At 40.6% G+C, this 25,530-nt stretch overlaps 1 protein-coding gene across 4 annotated transcripts in view; it reads right to left on the reverse strand.

The window, feature by feature from the left end:
* Window positions 1-25,530, reverse strand: part of CIT (citron rho-interacting serine/threonine kinase) — a 172,709-nt gene that overhangs the window by 117,103 nt on the left and 30,076 nt on the right. For all 4 annotated transcript variants that reach the window (XM_018061232.1, XM_018061231.1, XM_018061230.1 and 1 more), the window contains exons 6-9: window positions 19,889-20,031; window positions 18,909-19,002; window positions 9,176-9,379; window positions 7,551-7,704 (exon numbers count right to left, since the gene is read on the reverse strand). In XM_018061232.1, coding sequence (XP_017916721.1) covers window positions 7,551-7,704; window positions 9,176-9,379; window positions 18,909-19,002; window positions 19,889-20,031 — 595 coding nt within the window. The remainder of the gene's footprint in view (window positions 1-7,550; window positions 7,705-9,175; window positions 9,380-18,908; window positions 19,003-19,888; window positions 20,032-25,530) is intronic.

Genomic DNA, 25,530 nt, shown 5'->3' on the forward strand with positions numbered 1-25,530 from the left:
AAAAAACAAAACAAACAAGCAGACCTTTAAAACACACACACACACACACACACACACACACGTACAAGTTACTGAGATAATGTTATTCTAAAAGCAGAAAACCAAAATAAATAAATGAAATATTCATGTCAAAATCATAAGGGGTGTTCTTTTGAGAAAAGAGAACTGCTCATCAGAAATCAATGTCATGACAGCTTGAATTCAAAGCATCAGCACAGTGGGATTGTACAAAGCCTTCATTTTTTTCAACGATGCAGGAAAACAGCCTGACAATAAAAATTTCTGAATTCTTAGGAGGCAGTACAACAATGCCATTAAGAGTGCAGACTATACTGGTGTTTGTATTAGTACCAAAATATTATGGAAAGTTATACAAGAAACTGATAATAATGGTTCATTTTAGAGAGAGGCACTGGGCATGGGGAGGGTAGGTGACTCTTTTTTTAATTGTTTAACCTTTTATATTGCTTGAATTTTTTTTTCATGGATTTTTTCAAATAAATTTTTAAATGTAAGGTGAATATGGAGACAGGGAAACCCAAGTTAGACTCTTGTCACTGCCAACTATGAGTTCCATGATCTTTACCAATAGGCTTCATCTCTTTAAGGCCTCAGTATTTTCATCTGTACTATGGGACCAAATATAGTACTGGCCTCACAGAAATTTTAGGAGGACAATAATACGCATTAGCGTGCCTTGCAGGGCCCCCAGGTACATAGTAAGTGCTCAGTAAAGGGTTATAATAAACACCTAAAAAGTGTTGGTAAAGGAAACAATCCATCCTTAAAACTAAATACTTATGCCCATTATCTTGTAAATAACCTATAATGGAATACAATCTGCAAAAATACTGAATCACTATGCTATACACCTGAAACCAACACAATATGATGCAAACCAACTCTAAGAAAAAAAAGTAAATACAAGACAATAGTAATGCAGAAAGCAGTGGGGGGATGTATAAGGTATACAAATGCCTTCATTACAACTATCTATTTGCCATCAGCAGGAAGAGATTATGTTAAACCACCATCTTGAAAAATACGAAAGCTATAAAGTCCATCTGAAAGAAAAGCTTTAAATTTCTCAAAAGCAGAGCCTAAAATCCTGTGTTTCCAAGCAGTTCCATCTGCTTGGGAAAGTTCTTAGCCAAAAAGCAGCCTCCCCTTACCCTCAGCCCAGAGGACAAAGCATGGAGGACTCTGCCAAGATGAGCAAGAAACTAAGGCTGACAGATCTCATTTTCTCCTCTCGCAGAGCTTCACAGATGCTACACACAGGAATCTTATTTCTCAGGATCTTACTGAAGTGCAGTTTCTGACTCAGCAGGTCTGGGCTGGAGGGGAGTCTGAGTCTCTGCAACTCTAACAAGCTCCCAGATGATGCTGGCGATGATGATGATGCTACCAGTCCATGGACCACACTCAACATAGCAGGGTCCCCCTGACCCCAGGCTATGGTTCCACTGCGGGTTAGCAATGGCAGTCTTGAGTGACTCTCTGTGATATTCTCTCCCCTGGTAACAATCTGACCAATTCTTCTAAAACAATGGTTCTCTACTGAGAACAGTTGTACCGCTCCTTACCCCCCAATAAGGGACACTGAGCAAATGTCTGGAGACCTGCTGGGTTATCACAAGATGCAGACAGCTACTGAAATCTACGGGTAAACGCCAGGGGTGCTGCTAAACATTCTGCAATTCACGTAACAGTCCCCAAACAAATAATTATCTGCTCCTAAATACAAACAGTGCTGAGGCTAAGAAACCACATAACCTCAAATAAACAGAAAACATGAATCAAGTGCTCTCAATTCACCTGGAGACTACAAATCATAATTTTAGAAGTGGGTCATCGATCCAACATGGTCCTTTCTCAGGCTAGATCTGAGGCAAGGGGTGGGGCAGTGGTGGTAATAAATTCGCAGAAAGAACAGGATGCTCTATGTGGGCAAGGGGTCACCAGGTCACAGTCTACGTTTTGTTTAAGATCAAGTAATGTGGTTCAGTAAGCCAGTGGGTGATCTACTAAGCATTAAAAGCATTCTACCCTTTTTTTTTTGGCCACGCCATGCAGCTTGTAGGATCTTAGTTCCCCGACTAGGGACTGAACCCAGGTCCTCAGCAGTGAAAGTGCAGAGTCCTAACCACTGGACCGCCAGGAAATTCCCAAACTTTCTACCATTTTGAGGAATGGCAATTTAAACAGGACTACAGCTCTATTTAAGGGACCTATAATTTAGACTGTAAGTTCACTGAAGGTAGGGCTGTATCCAGATTTGTTCATCCACAGAGCTACAGCACCTAACATACAGCACACAGCACTCAAATATCTTGATGAATCCTGTCGATTCAAAACGACTACAATTCCAAATGTGCTTGAACAGACACAGAGACTAAACAGTGGTATTATTTGTCATCACCATAAACATTATTAATAACAACTATCTATCATAAAGCATGCATGGTATTGCATAAAGTAGAAAGGGCTCTAGAATCACCTAGACCTCAACCCAAATCTAGACCCTCTCTCTCACTTGCTATATGATCTGGGACGAGTTACCACTGTGTCCATACTTCTAGAATGGGTACAATAATCCTTTTCTTTGAACTGTTTTGAAGTAACATAGTGTAATATATACTTAAATACTTGGTAGTTGGCACAGAACAGTTGCTACTTAACCAGTATTTCCTATCAGACTACAGGACTGGAGTAAAAAACCCAGTGAAGTCTCATGGTGCTGATATACACAAAAACATGTAAGAATTTCACCCAAGGACAGGAAGCCTTAGAATCCTTTTCCTTTCAACCAAAGGCCTTCATCCCTTAGGTTTAGGGAGTAATCAAAGGATTGTACACCTGCAATTTTGCGATGGCCATTAGGGGCCAGGTAGTGAATAATGATCAACAATGAAGGAGACCTCTTTGTCAGGGGACTATCTCAGGGCTGATCAGAATTGGACCACCACTGAGCCACTACTGGATGGAAATGGAATACACTTATGTGACAAATGCTAAGAACCTGGAAACTCAAAAGTAGCTCTACAAGAACTGTGCCTTTCTGAGAAGAGTAAATTGAAGATGACTCAAAAGAAGCCTGTGTCATAATCAACGGATAAAAACAAGTTCTCTAGAACATCAGCTATAGAGGTTCTAGGAAACGATCCAGAGTCAACACTCTGATTATGCATTTCTCACTGTTGAGATGTGGTGGGTTTGGATGAAAGGTGCAAGTGTGCCGGTTCTATTTACATCACTATGTCTCTGGGGAAAGATATTAAAAAGATGTGAGTAGAAGGGCACACTGGACAGTACAACTCTGCCATTGACGGAGCAGGTGCCTGATGTCAGAAAAGGTAGGCATAACCCCAAAGGCATGAAAGAGGGGGACTGACTGGCTTCAGCTTTCTGGAAGCCCAGAAAAGCAGGCCGAGGGCACAATCAGACTCCTGCTCAATATCTGAAACTTCACTGGAATTGCATAGCCCAGGGCAACTAGGATACTTAAGAAGCCTAATACTGAAACTTGGAAAGCAGCCTTGAAATAAGAAGCAGCAGCTAAAAACTCAACTTCACATCTGATCATGTAAGGCAGGGAGTGAAACATCAAGGCAGTAGGTACACAGTGGCCCGTGAGTGTGGCAGAGCGGTCTTGACTTGCCAGGAGAACAAACATCCCTGAACTAGGTCAGAGTCTTGGTTTGCGCATTGGTGCCCACAGCGACTTCAAGCGGTAGGACCTAAATGCTCCGAACGACCAACTGCTCCATCTGACCTCAGGGGTCAAAGCCAAGGCACGTAGTTTCTCCCAGTAACCACTTCCAGTTCTGTCACTCATCCATTTGCCCAGACCCTTCTTAAACTGCGCTTATATATCCTGCCTGGACCACCTCTTGAGATAATGAGTTTTAGAAGATTATTACCTGCTGTGTTAAGCATTACTTCCTTTCCTTGGTTATAATAAGAAAAAGAAGAATTGAGGGTGAACTAGCAGAAAAGCTAATGTTTCTTTCATCAAAGGACAATCTCCTGTGTGGAAAGTTGAAATATTCAACAGCCTGGAACCACAAAGCATTTGAGCAGCAATCAGGAACTCAGGAAACCTAATGACTTCAAGTGCTTTGGTTGATGAGAGTCACCCAATGTGTGTTTATGACAAATGGGCCTGGACAAAGGCATAATTTGTGTTAGAACTACCTAGTTAGAAAATAGCTCTAATGTCATGCAGTCCAGCAATGTTTTCAGTCACAAACCCTCAGCTGATTACAAACACACAAGGATCGAAGGTTGGTGAAAAACAGGAAAATCTGCTAGGAGACACTGCAATTAATACCAGAGCTCTCTGAATAGTCAAGGATGGCTGAGAACCATCAGGAAAAGGCCCTATCAGTCCACAGAGGGCATGGAGATCCCACTCACTGGCTGAGCTACATTAAGTACCTCAGCCGGGATAAGTGCCATCAGCCACAAGCACTCTAATTGCAATATAGTGCCCTGGATGGATTCCTAGAACAGAAAAAGGGGCATGAGTGAGGAAGCTGGTAAACCTGGAGTAAGCCTGAAGTTTAATTAATTGTATAATCTTATTTTGACAAATATGACGTTGTTATATAGGATGCTGTCATGAGGGGAAACTGGAAGAAGGGTATGTGGGAACTCTACTATCTTTGCAATTTTTCTATAAATGTGATATTATTCCAAAGTAATAGGGCTGTTAAAATTACTAGAAGTTCCTTTAAGGCAAATGTGTTTTATGACTCTTCAGAACCACTATGCTGGGAGTTAGAAAATAAAAACCATCAGGAGTATCTGTCAGAATTTTAGAACTGGGATTCAGGGCAAAGGACATGAAAATACATCCCTCTGAAGAAGACGTATACCAATAACCAACAGGTGTATGAAAAGGTGCTCAGTACCACTAACCATCGCAAAAAGGCAAATCAGAACCACCAATGAGCTATCACTTCATGCCTGTTAGATTGGCTATCATCAAAAAGATAAGAGGTAATCAGCATTGGTGGAGATGTGGAGAAAAGGGACTCCTTGTACACTGCCGGTAGGAAGATGAATTGGTGCAGCCACTATGGAAACAGTATAAAGGATGCTCAAAAAAAAATTAAAAATAGAAATTCCCTGTGATCCAGGTATCCCTCTTCTGGGTATACAGAAGAAAATAAAATCAGTACCTCAAAGAGCTATCATGGCAGCATTATCCACAGTAGCCAAGATAACAGGAATAACCTAAGTGTCCATCAATGGACAAATGGATATTTAAATAGGTGTGAAGGAATATTACTCAGCCTTTAAAAATAAAAAGGAAATCCTGCCATTTTCAACAACATGGATGAACCTGGAAGTCATGATGCAAAGGGAACCATGACAGGCACAAAAAGAAAAAAACTACATGATCTTACTCATATGTGGAATCTAAAAAAGTTGAAAACACAGAAGCACAGAGTAGAAAAACAGTCCCTAGAAGTGGAGAGTTGGGGGAAATGAGAACATGTACAAAGTTGGAGTAATGTAGGATGAACACGTCCCAGAGACCTAATGTATTAATACAGTGTGATGACCATACTTAAGAATACTGTATTCAATACTGAAACTTTGTTAAGAGAGGAGATTTTAGATGTTCTCAGGAAAGGAAGGAAGGGAGAGAGAGAGACAGAAGGAAGAAAGGAAAGAAGAGGAAGAGGGAGGCAGGAAAGGAGGAAGGAAACTGTGAGGAGATCAGTGTGTTAACTAGCTTGACTGTAGTGACCATTCTACTGTATCGATGTAAATCCAATTTTTACATTATATGTCTCACAGATATACAATTTTTATTTTTAAAAATATATTTAAAAAAAGAACCAGGATTCAGCTGGGTGAGAATTCTCTCATATGAACTCAGTATGGGAAAGTGAGAAACATGGTAAAGATGAGGCAAAACTAAGCAGATATTTATTAGGATATGGAAACATTAAGCAGAGTCACACAAGACACAGTGAGTCTTCTCACGTGATGAAGAGGCAACAAGTGCAAAGATGGTCAAGTGCACGGTGATCCATCCCAGCATCATCTCATCCCAACGACAACCATGACTTCCCACAAGACAGACCGTGTGATGCACAGCAGGGGCCCCACAGCAGGGGCCCACACATATCCTCTCCGGACACTGTGTACTTTACAGAACGGTACTTAGCCTCAGAAGCCCAACAAGCCTAAAACCTATAAACAGCCCGAGAAGAAAAGACTAGAACAAAATATGGGAACTCTAACACAATACCAAAACATCAGCAAGGTTTACCAGAATACAAAATAAAGTTACCTGGGTAATTAATCACCATTTGCTGACTTACTTGGGTGAAGACCACTGGCAAAGATAAGAATAAGAAAATAAGCTGCTTATTTAAGAAGATTGGAGATAAAAAAAGGTAAGGCAAGAAAAGATTAAGTATTTGGTGGCAACAAGAACCAACTGTATCAAATCTTTCCAAAAGCAAAAAAGAAAGACTGCACTGAAAATACACTGCTGATTAAAAGCCCTGAATCATGGAGATTTGGGGGTTGATGCCTAAAAGACTTGAAAAATATAGTAACGTGGCTACCAGAAGAGGAAAAAAAGTTGCCACGAGAGATTTATAGAAATATGGCCTACTTACATATTTTCACAGAGGGTTAGAGAAACCATTCAAATGGCTTTCAACTGGACAATAATGGCTCTTAATCCAACTCCTATATTTCAGCTGAAGGTTCAAGAGGTTACAGTTACAACACAGCTCCAACTAGAAGCCTGGTTTTGACACCTAGAAATGGATTCCATTTCCCTGCCTCCCCTCATCACCAAAACTCAGACACACACTCAACCAGGCCAATGGCTTTCCTACAGGCTCTGATCTGTGCTAATTAATGAGTTGGGTTATAGATCGCATTCGATCAACACATGCAAGCATAAAAAGGTTGAAAAAAAATGACCAATTTGTAAAACATCAAGTATTTTGGACTTGTAGATAAGTCGTCAGGTCTTTGTTTTTAATGAATTCACTTTGTACTAATTGATAACAAAGTGATGTATGAATGAATCCACTGTGCATATGCCTTATACGTGCTTGTGAGCAAAGACAAACATTTTAGAGGGAAACAAGCGAACACAGCAAGGCATTTATGGCTTTAGGGCAGGCTTGGCCATTAACAGAGCAATGCTGGCACTCTGCCTAATCTCTGAGTCTTTTTCCTAATCTTGTGAACAAAATAGCTAGGTCCACTCTTCCTCTAGGAAGAAATTCTGTCAAACCAAGTGACAACCTTCAGATCCCATCAATCTGTACCTCTAATGTACTAAGGCCACATAAACAGAGTTTGATTAATGATTCAGTTCTGTGCAAACGATGTTAAAGTAGAAATATTACTCAAGACAGCTACATCATTACCCTTTTCCATTCCTATAGATAATTAAAACCCTTACTTATATGATTTATACCAGCTTCTGGGAGGCAGAATAACTTCAGATCACTCTTAAGTGTTTCTTCATCCCAACACCAGAACTGAAGGAACACAACTCTACTTACAGTTACGAATGTTACTCCAGTCGATTTTGGAGAAGAAAGGATGACAGCAAAGGCCCTCAAACTTCAGTCTCTCTTTCTGGCCACACAACAAACTCTGGATTAGATCAATCAATTCACTGCTAACTTTGGGGTCATCTGGAAACTTCAAGAACCGCTATTTCAAAAAGAATTTTAAAAAATAAAATATTCCCTTAGCAAATCAGCTTCTCGTGTCTCAAAGTTAAAAAAGTAGTTCTCAAATAAATAAAACAAAAAAGTAGTTCTCATATATCCAACTTTCTTTTTTTTTTTAAGAAGGAAGTTTTATGTCCTAACTTTGGACCAAAGGCATGTTCCCAAAGAAAATGTTCTCTTCACAGCAGCAGGCCTAGCTCCCTTGCAAGGGTTCAATACCCTTCATAACTTGATCTCTGTACCCTCTTCCGTCTCACCTAGCTACACTCCCCACCTCGCTCTTTGCATCCAACAATGATATGCTATTTAAAGCTGCCTGAACAAATCACTCTGTTCTCTATGCTCAGAAGGCCTACCCCAATCCACGCCCCTCCTTCCCTGCCTACCTCCCACCTCCCTCTTCCACTCCATCACTCCCTCCTGCGTGTTCCCCCTGTACTCTGCTTTTGCACATACACATTGTATTTTGATTTCCATGTGACAATGGAGAAAGAAGGCCAAGAGGGCCTTTCCCCTTGCCCATCACTCCAAACTTGGTACCTAACAGTGCCAAGTGCGAGTTACTCGTTACTGAATGAATGGATGGAAATGAAGGAAACAGGTGAGACTTAAGCATCATCTTGGGGGAAATTTTAACTCAGGAGGAGACACAAGAATATAAAATAATATATGCATGTATTAAGCATACAAAAAGTATATGTTATATAGAAAAATATGTACTAAGCATCCCTGGAAGAAACTGGATGATACACAAAAATCTGTGACAAATTCTCTTTCCTTTTTGCTAAAACTAAAACATAGATATTTATCATATCCTTAAGAAACAGGCTAATATAATGACAAATATAGTTTCTAGACGATAGCTTTAATTCTACTTTATGTATCTATTAGTATTTCTATCCATGTCTCTGAATTTTAACCATATTTGACAGCTAGTGGCACCAAGAAACTAAGAAAGCATATCGACAGCATGTATTTCAAAGCTAGACAGCCTGTGCTATTTTGGGCAAGTTATTTAACCACTCTGTGCTTTGGTTTCCTCATCTATAAAATGACAATAATATTATCTACCTCACAGGATTGCTTGAGGATTAGCCAAAATAATGAACTGTATTTCACAAATCCTATGACCCCCATTTTATTCACATTTAACATCACTGTAATCAAAACATTTTATAATCAATAAAATATCCTACATTAATTGTTAGCAGTTTTTTCTTTTTAGTGATACATAAAATGATGGCATACACTTAAAATTACTGGCACCTGAGAGTCAATATAATACAATTAATAAAGCATTTAGAATTTCTTTTGGCACAGAGTAAATGCTATATAAAGTATTTGCTATTGTTATTATCCGGAACGTCTGGTTTACATTATAAATGTTCATTCACACAATTTTAAAATGACGTTTCTCAATATTACCTCAGAATCTAGTAAGGGCTCTTTACCTGGAAATTCATGATGTTATTGAAGGTTTTGGCTGAGGTTCCTTCAGTGAATGGGCATCTTCCATAAACCATCTCATAAGCAATAACTCCCACTGACCACCAATCACAGTCTAGGCTATAGGCACCTTTTCCATCCCCATTCATCACAGTCAACACTTCAGGGGCCATGTAATCTGGAGTCCCAACCGGGAGTTTGGCATTTACCTGGAAACCCACAATAAAATGAACACAGCAAATTTTCAATTATCCTCAAATAGATTGCCAGCAGCCACAATTCAGACATAAGCTGATTTGCCTCTGATTACTATTCTCCCAGGCACTTGAACCTTCTGTCAAGTGGCACAGCATCAGGAAATGCAAATGAGTCACTCATTTTTTAAAAAAAGCACATAATGTAATCCAAAGGCAAAGGGGCCAGGGTTGCTGATGATATACACTGTTTGGTTACACAAATGAGAGTTGGGTACATACCTGGAAAGGAAGATGTCTTTCCTGATACTTCTTATTGATAAAACAGAACTTCTCTTAGGGAAACAGTAAAATGATAATACATCTAAACATGAATCTAAAAGATAAATCTACCCTATACTGGAAAACTGGCAGCTAGCTGGCAATACAGTATCATAAACGTGTTCTATCTCAAGTTTAAATATTGGAATCAATATTCCTATTCGGCCCACCCACAAGGCAAGACATGATAAATAACTTCCGCCAGAGGTCAAATGTTATTAATGAGTTCATTTTCCTCACTCCCAACTCCTGCTCCTCTGATTCTCTCCCCACTTTTCAGAAACACGGAGCCCTCCAATCCTATGGTGCTCAAGCACATGACCTTGACAAAGAAATATCAGGACAATGTAGCTTTGTCTCTTTATAAAGCTAAACACACTTCATTTAAGGAACTGTCATTATTTCTGAGAATTTGTCCTTCTGACTGGTTTATTGTTTAAACATCCTTTGTTTTTTGAAATGCTACTGATGACAAGGTATGTTTTCTACCCCTCACTCCCACTCCTTCCTAGCAAACCTAGTAAGCTGGCAACCTTTGGATCTTCAAAATTGTCTTGAAGTTTTATTGAGCCATGAAATCTGAAGTTGAAAGACCACCTCTCTAACCTTCTTTCCTGTCGAAACAGAGGGCCTGATACTGATCACATACGAGGTTGACCAGCTGCCCAATAACCCTGTATCTAAAAAGGATTCTCTCATATCAGTAGTTATGAGGTGCAAAAGCACTCTCCCCCCATTAAAGGGTATTCAGTGTCCCTATTTGAGCTAAGAGATTCTATAGGTATGACCACACATCTTTAAGGCTGGGCTTTGTATCAAGAAAATCGATTTGCTTTGCTTTGATTTGAATAGAGATTGACAGGAAGTCAATGTTTAGAGAAGATGCTAGGAGTCTCCTTTACCCAGTGATGAAGCCCCAAGCTCTTCCAGCCTGAAACTTTAACCTTGCCCATTCCCAAAGACCCACTGTTAAAGAAAACAAATTCATTCTTCCTACTCCCTCTCTTTTCACCCCTTCCCACAGGCCCACCACAGGTTTGTTTCAAACCCTAAACCCAGAGAATAGTGTGATATTGCTGTTCTTGAACCAGTCAGCCATTGGGCAACAGCACTTCCATTACAAACACACACTTGGGAAAACTAAATGGTCACAGTACTCAAAAACTCACAGGTCTGTGCTGGCAGACTAAAGTGAGGAGAAAGAAAAAAACATTTGGTCTAAGACAGGACAACTTAAGCTTGAGGAACTGAAAGTAGCTTCAGTCAAAAGGCAACCTGGATGCCAGGAAGCCTGACCCAAGACTTCTGTCTTTTAATGTGTGTGTAACAGAATGATCTCTGTTCATTTCCAAGGCAAACCATTCAATATCACGGTAATCCAAGTTTATGCCCCAACCAGTAACACTGAAGAAGCTGAACAGTTCTATGAAGACCTACAAGAGCTTCTAGAACAAACACCCAAAAAAGATGTCCTTTTCATTATAGGGGACTGGAATGCAAAAGTAGGAAGCCAAGAAACACCTGGAGTAACAGGCAAATTTGGACTTGGAGTACAGAATGAAGCAGGGCAAAGGCTGAGTTCTGCCAAGAGAACGCATGGTCATAGCAAACACCCTCTTCCAACAACACAAGAGAAGACTCTAACATGGACATCACCAGATGGTCAACACTGAAATCAGATTGATTATACTCTTTGCACCCAAAGATGGTGAAGCTCTATACAGTCAGCAGAAACAAGACCAGGAGCTGACTGTGGCTCAGTTCATGAACTCCTTACAGCCAAATTCAGATTTAAATTGAAGAAAGTAGGGAAAACCACTAGACCATTCAGGTATGACCTAAATCAAATCCCTTATGACTATACAGTAGAAGTGAGAAATAAATTCAAGGGCCTAGATCTGATAGACAGAGTGCCTGATGAACTATGGACAGAGGTTCATGACATTGTACAGGAGGCAGTGATCAAGACCATCCCCAAGAAAAACAAATGCAAAAAAGTAAAAGGGCTGTCTGAAGAGGCCTTACAAATTGGTGTGAAAAGAAAGGAATCGAAAAGCAAAGGAGAAAATGAAAGGTATACCCATTTGAATGCAGAATTCCAAAGAATAGCAAGCAGGGATAGGAAAGCCTTCCTCAGCGATCAATGCAAAGAAATAGAGGAAAACAACAGAATGGGAAAGACTAGATATCTCTTCAAAAAAATTAGAGATACCAAGGGAACATTTCATGCAACAATGGGCTCGATAAAGGACAGAAATGGTATGGACCTAACAGAAGCAAAAGATATTAAGAAGAGGTGGAAAAAATAAACAGAAGAATTGTACAAAAAAGATCTTCACGGCCAAGATAATCACGATGGTGTGATCACTCACCTAGAGCCAGACATCGTGGAATGTGAAGTCAAGTGGGCTTTAGGAAGCATCACTACAAACAAAGCGAGTGGAGGTGATGGAATTCCAGTGGAGCTATTTCAAATCCTGAAAGATGATGCTGTGAAAGTGCTGCACTCAATATGCCAGCAAATTTGGAAAACTCACCAGTGGCCACAGGACTGGAAAAGGTCAGTTTTCATTCCTATCCCAAAGAAAGGCAATGCCAAAGAATGCTCAAACTACCACACAATTACACTCTTTTCATACGCTAGTAAAGTAATGCTTAAAATTTTCCAAGACACGCTTCAGCAATACGTGAACCGTGAACTTCCAGATGTTCAAGCTGGTTTTAGAAAAGGCAGAGGAACCAGAGATCAAATTGCCAACATCTGCTGGATCATGGAAAAAGCAAGAGAGTTCCAGAAAAACATCTATTTCTGCTTTATTGACTATGCCAAAGCCTTTGACTGTGTGGATCACAATAAACTGTGGAAAATTCTCAAAGAGATGGGAATATCAGACCACCTGACCTGCCTCTTGAGAAACCTGTATACAGGTCAGGATGCAACAGTTAGAACTGGACATGGAACAACAGACTGGTGCCAAATTGGGAAAAGAGTATGTCAAGGCTATATATTGTCACCCTGCTTATTCATCTTATATGCAGAGTACATCATACGAAATGCCGGGCTGGGTGAAGCACAAGCTGGAATCAAGATTGCCGGGAGAAATATCAATAACCTCAGATACGCAGATGACACCACCCTTATGGCAGAAAGCAAGAAGAACTAAAGAACTTCTTGATGAAAGTGAAGGAGGAGAGTGAAAAAGTTGGCTTAAAACTCAACATTCAGAAAACGAAGATCATGGCATCTGGTCCCATCACTTCATGGCAAATAGATGGGGAAACAGTGGCAGACTTTATTTACTGAGGCTCCAAAATCACTGCAGATGGTGACTGCTGCCAGGAAATTAAAAGACGCTTACTCCTTGGAAGAAAAGCTATGACCAACTTAGACAGCATATTAAAAAGCAGAGACATTACTTTGCCAAAGGTCCGTCCAGTCAAAGCTATGGTTTTTGCAGTAGTCATGTATAGATGTGAGAGTTGGACTATAAAGAAAGCTGAGCGCTGAAGAATTGATGCTTTTGAACTGCAGTGTTGGAGAAGACTCTTGAGAGTCCCTTGGACTGAAAGGAGATCCAACCAGTCCATCCTAAAGGAAATCAGTCCTGAATATTCATTGGAAAGACTGATGCTGAAGCTGAAACTCCAATACTTTGGCATCTGATGCAAAGAACTGACTCATTTGAAAAGAACCTGATGCTGGGAAAGACTGAAGGCGGGAGGAAAAGGGGATGACAGAGGATGAGATGGGTTGGATGGCATCACCAACTCGATGGACATGAGTCTGAGTAAACTCCGAGAGTTGGTGATGGACAGGGAGGCCTGCCATGCTGTAGTCCATGGGGTCACAAAGAGTTAGATATGACTGAGTAACTGAACTGGAAAGACATAATATTTTTTTAAAGTACTATATAAAATACATAAAAACAAGAGAAGGAAAACTGTAACATCCTGGTTTGACTAGGTAGTGGTAATTCCACTGAATCGTTGATTACATGCTTACCCTTTATGCCTGATTATTGTGCAGAACCATTAATACACAATCCTCAAATATTCATCATTTCTACATATCAGGGCTTATTTTATCATCACATTGGATTGTTTGGGAATATTCAGTTATCCTTGCTTACAGCTCCCAAGGCTTGGTAACTTGTTCACAACCAGAGTTGAAAGAAAGTTGACTGGGTCATGTTTATCAGCATGACCCAGCAAGAGGTATAAACTGTGAATTCCTTATTTTCAAACAAATGGTTAGACTTATCAGAGAACCAGATAACTCTGCAACTGATTTCTGCTCCATAACAGGTAAGTGATTGTATACATTTTATGTCCAATAATTTTGCAAATTTCCAAATTTTAAGAAAAATATTCCCTAGCTTTTTTTCTGTACATCTCCTACTACAGTAATTACTATTAACAAAGACTTTTAATGACAATACTTGGGCTTCCCTGATAGCTCAGATGGTAAAGAATCCACTTGCAATGCAGGAGACCCTGGTTTCATTCCTGGGTCAGAAGATCCCCTGGAGAAGGGATAGGCTACCCACTCCATTATTCTTGGGCTTCCCTTGTGGCTCAGCTAGTAAAGAATCCTCCTACAATGTGGGAGACCCAGGTTCAATCCCTGGGTTGGGAAGATCCCCGGGAGAAGAGAAAGGCTACCCACTCCAGAATCCTGGACTGGAGAATTCTGAGGACTGTATAGTCCATGGGGTCAAAGAGAGTCAGACACGACTGAGCAACTTTCAATTTCAAGGACTACTAAGTTTCCATTTGTTACTGACCTCCAAGTACATTAAACCTGTTCAACATGTAATCTCAAATTCCTGATAGGGATTTTGCAAGATCCTTTCACTCTTCTCTGGCGGCACTTCATACCCAGCCTATCTGGGTGGGATGTTCAAGGTGGGACAGTGTACTAGGAACCCAGCCTGCCTGCAGTACATCATCTAACAAGACCCCAGTTTTACTGAACTTTGATTTTCCCTGTATTGACAGGGAAGAAAGTATACAAGTTCAGGAGGAGGCAATAATCAGATGACTAGGAGACAGAAAAGTCTGTCATATTTTGGAGGGATGGAGGGGGAAGAAAGGGAAGCAAGGGGAAGGAGGGGGAAGAAGGGGGAAGAAAAAGAAAGAGAGGATTAATCCAGCAGATTGTTTTTACAAAACTAGCAGATTCTTTAACAAAAAAACAGCAGATAGAGAGGAAGGTAAGAAAACCCATCTTCTTCCTCCCAATCCCCTTCTCTGAAAATGCTTATACAGAAAACCGTTTGAACTTAACTTTCCTCCTCTAGCTGCCCAGCGGAGAAGGCAATGGCACCCCACTTCAGTACTCTTGCCTTGAAAACCCCATGGATGGAGGAGCCTGGTAGGCTACAGTCCACGGGATCGCGAAGAGTAGGACACGACTGAGCGACTTCACTTTCACTTTTCACTTTCATGCACTGGAGGAGGAAATGGCAACCCACTCCAGTGTTCTTGCCTGGAGAATCCCAGGGACAGCAGAGCCAGGTGGGCTGCCATCTATGGGGTCGCACAGAGTCGGACACGACTGAAGTGACTTAGCAGCAGCTGCCCAGGGCACAGATACACACCTGCAGAAGCAGGGGAGGAAATATTCTCACTATGTTGTTCTTCTCATGGAAAAGTAATAAAATCTTTTCACTACTCCATAAATCTCAAAAAGGGTTATCTCCTATGGGTTTCCAACTGCTAAATGGTAGTGATTATCACTTAACATGCTATAATGCTCTTTACTTATAATCTCCTTACAATTGTTTTCATGAGAACTGAGACAGGTGGGAACTGTTAGGTATCTGCCATTCTCTGAGATTCTAATAAGGGGAAGTGGGTGACATCTCTGCTCAACACCCAAACCTCCAGGCAATATGGTCCACCTGTGTTCACTAACAAAAATACCCTCAAGCAACACTCTGACTAAAAAGCTTAAATAAAGACAATGGAAGGTGAGAAACTCAACAGAGCGAAGATTCACAAGTACCCAAAATACACAGACAATATATGGCCGTGGCAAGGAAAATGATAAATGGATTTGGGATAACATACAATAATTCCAATGAGAGAGAGAGAGAGAGAGAGTGAGTGTGTGTGTGTGTGTGTGTGTGTCTGTGTGTGTATTTGGGAGCGGGGCATGCCATGAGGCATGCGGGATCCTAGTTCCCTGACCAGGGATCAAACTCATAGCCCCCTACGGTGGAAGTACACAGTCCTAACCACTGGACTGCCAGGAAATTTCCAAAGTATATTTTATATAGTATATTTTTAATATAAAAAAACTTTTAAAACCTACTTTAGACCTATAAAACATCCTATTTAAAGTTTTACCCACCAACACTGAACAAAAATACAAAAAAAGGTTTTAATTCTATATCCATACTTGACTTGATCTAGATTGCAAATTACTGATTGTTTATAACAAAAAGACCTTTGTACTTAAAACAATGACAAAAATTCCTCCTCAACTGCTTTACACATTCGGGCTCTAAGAGCACAAAGCTCTGGGGAGAAGATTCTCTAACAGGAGAGGAGCTACAGCATTTTCAAGCAAGTAAAACTGAGGGTCATTATCTCCTTGACCAAAAAAATCAGGGCTTGACCACTGAGCTGCAAATAAACCTGAGTTTATTTGCTCCTAGGCTCATCACCTGGAGAAGGCAATGGCACCCCACTCCAGTACTCTTGCCTGGAAAATCCCATGGACGGGGGGGCCTGGTAGGCTGCAGTCCATGGGGTCACCAAGAGTCGGACACGACTGAGTGACTTCCCTTTCACTTTTCACTTTCATGCATTGGAGAAGGAAATGGCAACCCATTCCAGTGTTCTTGCCTGGAGAATCCCAGGGACAGGGGAGCCTGGTGGGCTGCTGTCTATGGGGTCGCACAGAGTCTGACACAACTGAAGCGACTTAGCAGCAGCAGGCTCATCACCTGAAGGGAATGTTGCTACCATTTGAAGAACTGAAAAAGGCAGTTTGCAACACTGGAAAACAGGAACCTGAAATGAAAAGCAGTCCCATCTCCACCAAGGGCTCTGAAGAGAGTAACTTCAGATGCAGAGACCTTACTCTGTGTTTTTTCTTGTTTGCACTGTGTCTTCATTGCGATGCGTGGCCTCTATTTTCTCTAGTTGCAGCACACGGGCTTCTCTTGCTGTGGTGCACCAGCTCAATTGCCCCATAGCATGTGGGATCTTATATCCCCCACCAAGGATGGAACTGCCATGTCCCCTCCACTGGAAAATGGATTCTTGACCACTAGATGACCAAGGAAATCCCAGGACCTTACTCTTTATTCCCATTTATTTTCTAAGCAATGACTCTGGATCATTATCCAGTTATCCAAGTAGGCTTTCTGATCACAAACACATACTGCCAGCTCTATTAAGCCTTCTGATGCTTCTCCATCTATGGCAGAGGTTTTCCACCAAGGGTGATTCTGTCCCCCAGTGAACAGTGGGCAATGTCTGGAGTTATTCTGGGCTGTCACAACTGGAGGGGAGGCTACTGGCATATAGTGGGTAGAGACCAGGGATGATGCTAAACATCCTACAATATACAGGACAGCCCCCACCATAGAGAATTCTCTAGATTAAAATGTGTGTGGCTCTGACTACATACCTATGCTTCATTTTATTTCTAGATGCCTGAACTTATTAAGATCACTAAGGCAAGGCATAGGCTTTTGAATCCCAGATGGTAGAATTTTGTATAATTTAACTTTTTTTCCTGTACTTTAAGCCATTAAATCCAATACCTAAGTTTTCATGCTTGTTTCCGAATTGTACACAATTTTTGGTGGCTCGGACAGTAAAGAATCTACCTGCAATGCAGAAGACCCAGGTTCAATCCCTGGGTCAAGAAGATCTGTTAGAGAAGGATATGGCAACCCACTCCAGTACTCTTGTCTGGAGAATTCCATGGAGAGAGGAGCCTGGTGGGCTACAGTCCACAGGGTAACAAAGAGTCAGACACAACTGAGCAACTAACACTTTCACTTTAAAACATAAAATTCTTTGATACTCTCATTATTAATGTAATGATCAAGTAGAAGAGATTATAAGCATATAGATTATGAGGGCAGGACAACCAATGCTAAGGCTGAAAAACCCTGACCTCACACAACAGAAAGAGCCTGTTTTTCTAAGAGCCAGAACCTCAAAGAAGTTATGTCAAATAGGCCTCAAATCTATATAACAGGGAAATGAAACCCTGGAATGCAAAGAGTTAACACAAACTTGAGCCTTTTCCAAATATAATAATACCCACCTTTCCTCCAAAGAACATGAGAAGGAAAAAGAAAGGCAATTTTATATGTTGCCCTTTATAAGGACTAAACTCTCAGAGCCAGGGGGTATTTTGAAGAGCAGGCCCCCCCTTCATTTCTGTATTTTAACTAGAATCAGTATATTCTAGAGGAAAAATAAAAGCCCAGGTTCCTAAGGATTTGTACAGGTCACCAAGTAATTCAGTTGGGAAATGAGTCTTAAAATCTAAGTCGATTTTCTCAGACTTACCATTTTTTGCATAGTTGACTTGAAAATTTACATTTTAGCATGTGCCAACTTGATGAGATTTTTAAAATCTAATTTTCTTTTACTTTGTCATCTTTTTCCTTTCTTGACCTCAATAGCTACCCTCTTGCCTTCCTATTAGCACATGGGATACAGCCTAATAATAATTAACATGTGGAATACAGCTTAATTATTACCAAAGGTGCAGGACTTAGAATTGACATTTTGAGCACTTGGTTCTTAATGCTTGGTTCAAATGCTCTAGTGATTAATTTTCATTGCACTGCATATGAAGTAGAGGATTTGAGATAAATAAGGTTACATTTCATCAAAATATTTAAAATGAAAAAGAGAATGTAACAGAAAACAATCAATTAATAAGCAAGGAAAATGAAGGGGAAAAACAAAAGTATTTTCCCCTTTTTTGTAACCAAACTACAAGAATGTTCCTTAAAATGTTCTGTAGAGTATTAACAGGTATTTTACATAAAAGGGTCTCAGGTCAAGTAAGTCTGGAAAATAGCTCTGTGACCCATCCCCACCCACCCCGCAGAGAAATCATTTCACAGCTGGCAGATGAAGGCTTCAGAGTGTTACTCAACTTTATCCCATATTTTCCAAACTTATGAGGACCTCAGAACACTTTGTAGTATAAGTTCTATTAAGTTATCTTATTCTATTTTGTTACCATCTTATTTGAGTTCATTTTAGCAGCTGATCCAAAATCCACCAGCTTAATGTGTCCCGTTCGGTCAATGAGGATGTTCTCAGGCTTGATGTCTCTGTATGGAAATCAAGGCCATAAATTAGTGTTGTCTTCTCCATGCCAACCATCAAGCAACTGCAGACCTAGGGTCATGATTTAGCCAAGAATCTCAGTGTCTATGGTTTTGCCATACAGACCTCCCTACTGATGGACATATGTAATAAGCATTTTACAAAACAAATTTAAGTAAAAGAAAGAGAAAGAATAGAGGGAGGAAGGGAGGGAGGGGAAGGAAAGCAGAAAAGGAAAGGGAACAAATACCTGTTATTAGATGGATTAGTTCTCAAGACACTCATTTTATATTAGGAAAACTAAGGCCACAAGAAGCTAAAGGGTTTGCTCATGGTCATATGGCTAGTCAATGAAAAAAAAAACAAACTCTATTCAGGATTTTGTGGTTCCTGGTCTAACCAGCATTCCATTCCCACGACATTCTCAGATGCTCATAAAATTTACATTTTAGTGAAGATAAGTGAAGATGTAAAGAAACACTTTCCAATTGAGGATTTGGGAGAAACATTTGTTGATTACTAATGGGCAAGGTAAGAAGTACAACTACATTGTCTTCTGTTTCTGTGTGATAGGCCGCTTCCTTGTGCAAATTAAATTTGGTTTTCCTACCATAGCACCCAAAGAACTTAATGCAAGAGCTCCTCTTATTAGCCACATTAACAGATCTTACTAGCAAATGGAAGAACACTACAATTTTCGATCTATTTCATTGTTGAATGGGTAAGCAGAAATGTCTGCCATTTTGCACAATTTGCCTTAAGCCAATTATTGGTGAAGACAGGCTAAAAACTGGATGAAGAATTAGTTTGATGCTGAAATCACTCACTCCATTTTAGAAAGTCTTAGGTGATACAGGTAAATTCTCAATAGACTACCAGAGTCTCACTTACCGATGTACATATCCCATCTGATGAACGCTGTGGACAGCCAAAATCAGTTCAGCTAGGTAAAATTGAATCATATTTTCATCCAATTGGTCCTCATATCTATTCAAAAGTGACAGCAAATCCCCTCCAGGCTGATATTCCATGACCTGCACAGAACACCAAAGTTATTCATTCTTCATACACCCCCCCCAAAAAAAGGAAATGTTCTCAATCAGATCCTCGAATACTGCCTGACATGTTATAATTACAATGTCTTCACAAAGCACTGAAGATGTGTGAGACACACTGTAAGTCTCATGTAGGACGAGGTCCCTGCCCTAAGGAAATTACAGCCGTTACCCAAGAGAATCAATACAATAAAGATACCTCCTGAACACCATGCACAGTGTTTGCAAGGCAAGTTTGAAAAGCTGAATTAAATCCACCCACTCACCCTCCCACCCAGGTTGACAACCCAGACAGTCCCTAGGACTGATTAGATGCACAGCATAGATGGAGACTCCTGGAGGGCAACAAACCCTCTTGCATCCTTTCTGCATTCCTCTCAGCACCAGACAGAATACAGGAGGCAGACAATATAACATGATACAATCTTTTCCTTAAACAGTTTGGAAGGTAATCTGACCATTTCTGTTAAAAATTTAACTCTCAAACAAGGGCTCTGTGACAAGCTAGAAAGGTGGGATGGGGAGGGAGGTTCGGGAGGGAGGGGACATGGGCATACATATGGCTGAATCTTGTATGACAGAAAAGCACAAAATTCTGTAAAGCAATTATCCAATTTTAAAAAAATTTAATTTTTAAATGTAAACATATACCCTTTGAACCAGTAATTCTACTTCTGACCATTTATTTCATAGAAATTTGCAATAGTTTGTCAATAAAGAGATTCACTGCAGAACTGTTTGTAATATGGGAAAAAGAAACCCTGGAAATCAAATAGCCATCACTAAGAGACTGCTAAAATATGATACACCTAAACAATAGGTTAAGATGCAGATATTAAAAATGAATGGATGGGACTTCCCTAGAGGTCCAGTGGTTAAGACTTCGCCTTCCAGTGCAGGGGGTGCAAGTTTGATCCCTGGTTGGGAAGCTTAGATACCACAGAACTCGGAGCCAAAAAACCAAAACAATATTGTAGTAAATTCAATAAAGACTTTAAAAATGGTACACATACACCCAAAAAAGAAATCTTTAAAAAAAAAAAATGGATTTGATTTGACCTAGTCATTCTGCCATGGAAAGCTACCCATGATAAGTGATGCCCTAAACAGGATACAGTAAAACTTTTTGTGATTGAAAAAGTATTTATTACATTTGTTATTATATACATAGGGGGGAAAAAACTGGAAGAATATTAAGTACAGCCTTAGAGAAAATTTTCATTAGCAAAAAATGTCTTCCACCTGAAGAAACCAAAATTCTTCCACCTCCTGATAACAGACTGACATTCCAGAGGCTTCAAGGCTCGTCCCCAGCAGGTTTCAAGTCTCAGCCCAGTGACTCTCTGCCTTTCAGTTTTGTCCTCTGTGAAATGGGGATAAGACTCTGCCTAGCGCCCACAAGATCCTCCACTACCGTTCAAGTCCTTTCCTTGCCCTGAATCATGACACTATCCTTTCCACTCTGGCTAGGAGAAGCTGGGACCCATTTTGACCATCTTTGCAATCATGCCAACCTTTCCTAAGCTCTCCTTCTGTCCTTGGCTCTGATTTCCCATTTTATCTATATATATGTGGGTGTGGGTGTGTGTCTTTCAAGTTGTCTAAAACCCCTTCTGGAAAGAGGCAAGTTCTTAAAAGCTTTTAAAAAACACTAAATTTCTCAAAGGCTTCCCAGGTGGCACTGGTGGTAAAGAACCTGCCTGCCGATTCAGGAGACCTAAGAGATGTGGGTTCGATCCCTGCATCAGGAAGATCCCTTAGAGAAGGGCATGGCAACCTACTCTGGTATTCTTGCCTGGAGAACCCCATGGATAGAGAAGCCTGGGAGGTTATAGTCCATATGGTCACAAAGAATCGGACATGACTGAAGAGACTTAGCACACACACACACAAATCTCTCAAACCACTGCATTATAGAAGCCAACTACAGGATGTGAATTCTCTCCAACCTCCTCCAAATTCCTGTTTGCTTTCTGTCCAGAATTAGAAGACGGCTCTAGTCAAGTCAAACACGGAGCAGCTGCATATGTCCCCAGAGGCCTCAGGCTGGTCAGTACAATCTCTGCCCAACACCAGGTCAACAGACACTGGGGACCTCAGGAGGAACCAGGACCTTGCATGTCCTCCCCAAGAGCCCCTCATCACCTGGCATCTTACACGTAGCAGATATTCAACCAGATACTGGACAATTTGAAGATGAAGTCTCCATTAAGAACTAACAAGGACAGCAACACTGAGAACGAGCATCAGCAAAAATGCTGACTTTATTTCCCCAAAATTCTAAGCAGATGTAAGCTGCTTGTCCCAATCCTCGAAGAGCCCACAGAAGGCACCTGGCTGCCTACTGCTCACCCACACATCCCAACCTGATTCTCCACACGCTCTGGGCATGTGGGTGAATGCTAATTTTTTACATCTGTTTTAAAAATATATACTGCCATTAAAAAGGTCTTAAATACCCACACGCAAAAAAATATTGCCGATAATAACAGAAGTACTCATGCTTTTAGCACCAAAATGTCTTAAAATAAGAACAATATGTATTTATGACGACATGGTGTACTTACAAATTTTCTGATCCGGCTCTATTACAGATGTGAAGAAAATAGAATGGCTTGCAAGTTTAAGACTGAGAAAGTCAAACACAGAGCAGCTGCTGGCCACCAAGATTCCATCTGTGGAACTTCCCTGGTTGTCCAGTGGCTAAGACTCCACACTCCATTGCAAGGGGCCCAGGTATGATCCCTGGTCAGGGAACTAGATCCCACAGGCACTAATTAAGAGCTCAAGTGCTGCAACTAAGATCTGACACAGCCAAATAAATATTTAAAAAAAAAGAAAATTCTATCTGTAATGACAATGAAAAGTAGTTCAGACAATCAGAACCATCTCTTAGAAAGGCAAAAACATATGTAAGCTTTGCTTCTATTCAGAAAATCCAAATTCCTGGGCTGAAAATCCCTGCCCAAACTAGATTAGTCTTTTCTACTGGTCAAACAACTTTCCATTTCTTGAAAAGGGCTCATTAAGAAAATAAGCAACAAAAATGACAACAGCTACTAGGCAGGAGGCTCTACAACATGAGGTCAAGAAAGACATATTAAATAACAAAACTCCTTATCAAAGAACCTAATCAAATTTGACCTTCCAACAAGATTCTGGACTGCCAGAAAATTACGGAACATCCCAGCTTTACACCATCAGACAAACTTAGTTTAGGCACTTACTGGCTAAATTTGGCTACCCACAATGTGACCCCCATCCCCAAACTATCCTACTGAGGTACAGTCACTCATCCTGGGATGAATGGAGCCCAAGGGAAGACAGCTTGCGTGTGGCGATACCAAACTTCATCAATTTTACTCTTGAGTCTAAAGAAATAATAAAGAACCAGGACTTGGACACTTCCAGAAAACACGTTTGGACTTTCAAGTCAGTTCAGTTACTCAGTCATGTCTGACTCTTTGCGACCCCATGACTACAGCACACCAGGCTTCCCTGTCCATCACCAACTCCCAGAGCTTGCTCAAATTCATGTCCATCAAGTCGGTGATGCCATCCAACCATTTCATCCTCTGTTGTCCCCTTCTTGTCCTGCCTTCAATCTTTCCCAGCATCAGGGTCTTTTCCAATCAGTCAGTTTTTCACATCAGGTGGGCAAAGTATCGGAGCTTCAGCATCAATCCTTCCAATATTCATTCAGGACTGATTTCCTTTAGGATGGATTGATTCGATCTCCTTGCAGTCCAAGGGACTCTCAAGAGTCTTCTCCAACACCACAGTGCAAAAGCATTAATTCTTCGGCGCTCAGCTTTCTTTATGGTCCAACTCTGACATCCATACATGACTATTGGAAAAACCATAGCTTTGACTAGATGGACCTTTGTCAGCAAAGTAATGCCTCGCTTTTTAATATGGTGTCTAGGTTTGTCATAGCTTTTCTTGCAAGGAGCAAGCATCTCTTAATTTCATGGCTGCAATCACCATCTGGCAGATTCTTTACCAGCTGAGGCACCAGGGAAGCCCAAGAATAGTGGAGTAAGGGTAGCCTATCCCTTCTCCAGCAGACCTTCCCAACCCAAGAATCAAACAGGGGTCTCCTGCATTGCAGGCAGATTCTTCACCAGCTGAGCTACCAGGGAAGCTAAACACCAATACAGTATATTAAAGCATATATATGGAATTTAGAAAGATGGTAACAGTGATCCTATATGAGACAGCAAAAGAGACACAGATGTAAAGAACAGACTTTTGGACTCTGTGGGAGAAGGCAAGGGTTAGATGATTTGAGAGAATGGCATTGAAACATGTATATTACCATATGTGAAATAGATGGCCAGTCCAGGTTCGATGCATGAGACAGGGCGCTTAGGGCCAGTGCACTGGGACGACCCTGAGGAATGGGATGGGGAGGGAGGTGGGAGGGGGGTTTAGGATGGGGGACACATGTACACCCATGGCTGATTCATGTGAATGTATGGCGAAAACCACAACAATACTGTAATTAGTCTTCAATTAAAATAATTTAATTAATTTACACACAAAAAAAACGATACCAAATCAAGAGTTTCCAGAAAGGGGAACCCTTCTACACTGTTGGTGGGAACATAAGTTAGTGCAGCTACTACGGAAAACAGTATGGAGGTTCCTCAGAAAACTGAAAATAGAGTTGCCATATGATCCAGCAATCCCACTCCTTGGCATATATCCAGACAAAACTCCAATTCAAAAAGATACATGCACCCCTATGCCCACAGCAGCACTATTCACAACAATCAAGACGTGGAAACAACCTAAATTCCTGTTGACAGATAAATGGATAAAGAAGATATAGTGTGTGTGTGTGTGTGTATACACACACACAATGGAGTACTACCCAGCTATAAAAAAGAATGAAATAATGCCATTTGCAGCAACATACTAGAGATTATCATAGTAAGTGAAGAAGTCAGTCAGACAAAGATGAATACCATATGATATCACTTATATGTGGAATCTAAACTATGACATAACTAAACCTATCTATGAAACAAATACAGAATCATACTACATAGAGAACAGAATGGTGGTTGACATGCGATGGGGGAAGAGATGGAATGGGAGGTTGGGGTTAGCAGATGTAGGCTGTTATGTATAGAATGGATAAATAACAAGATCCTATTATATAACACAAAGAACTTATCAATCCTATGATAAACCATAATGGAAAAGAATATTATAAAAATGTACTCTATACATATGTATAACTGAATCACTTTGCTGTACAGCAGAAATTAACACAACATTGTAAATCACCTACACTTCAATTTTTTTTTTTTTGAAAAGGAGTTACAAAAGCATCAAGTCTTACACCAGAGTTTTCAAATCTTTATACCAAATGACATACTATAAACCAAACACCAAGGTCAGCAGAACAGAACACAATGAACAAGTTAGACCAAAGTCACCACCCAGATTGTACCAAACAGATCATTCACA

Source organism: Capra hircus, chromosome 17 (genome assembly GCF_001704415.2).
Source record: "Capra hircus breed San Clemente chromosome 17, ASM170441v1, whole genome shotgun sequence".
NCBI lineage: Eukaryota > Metazoa > Chordata > Mammalia > Artiodactyla > Bovidae > Capra > Capra hircus.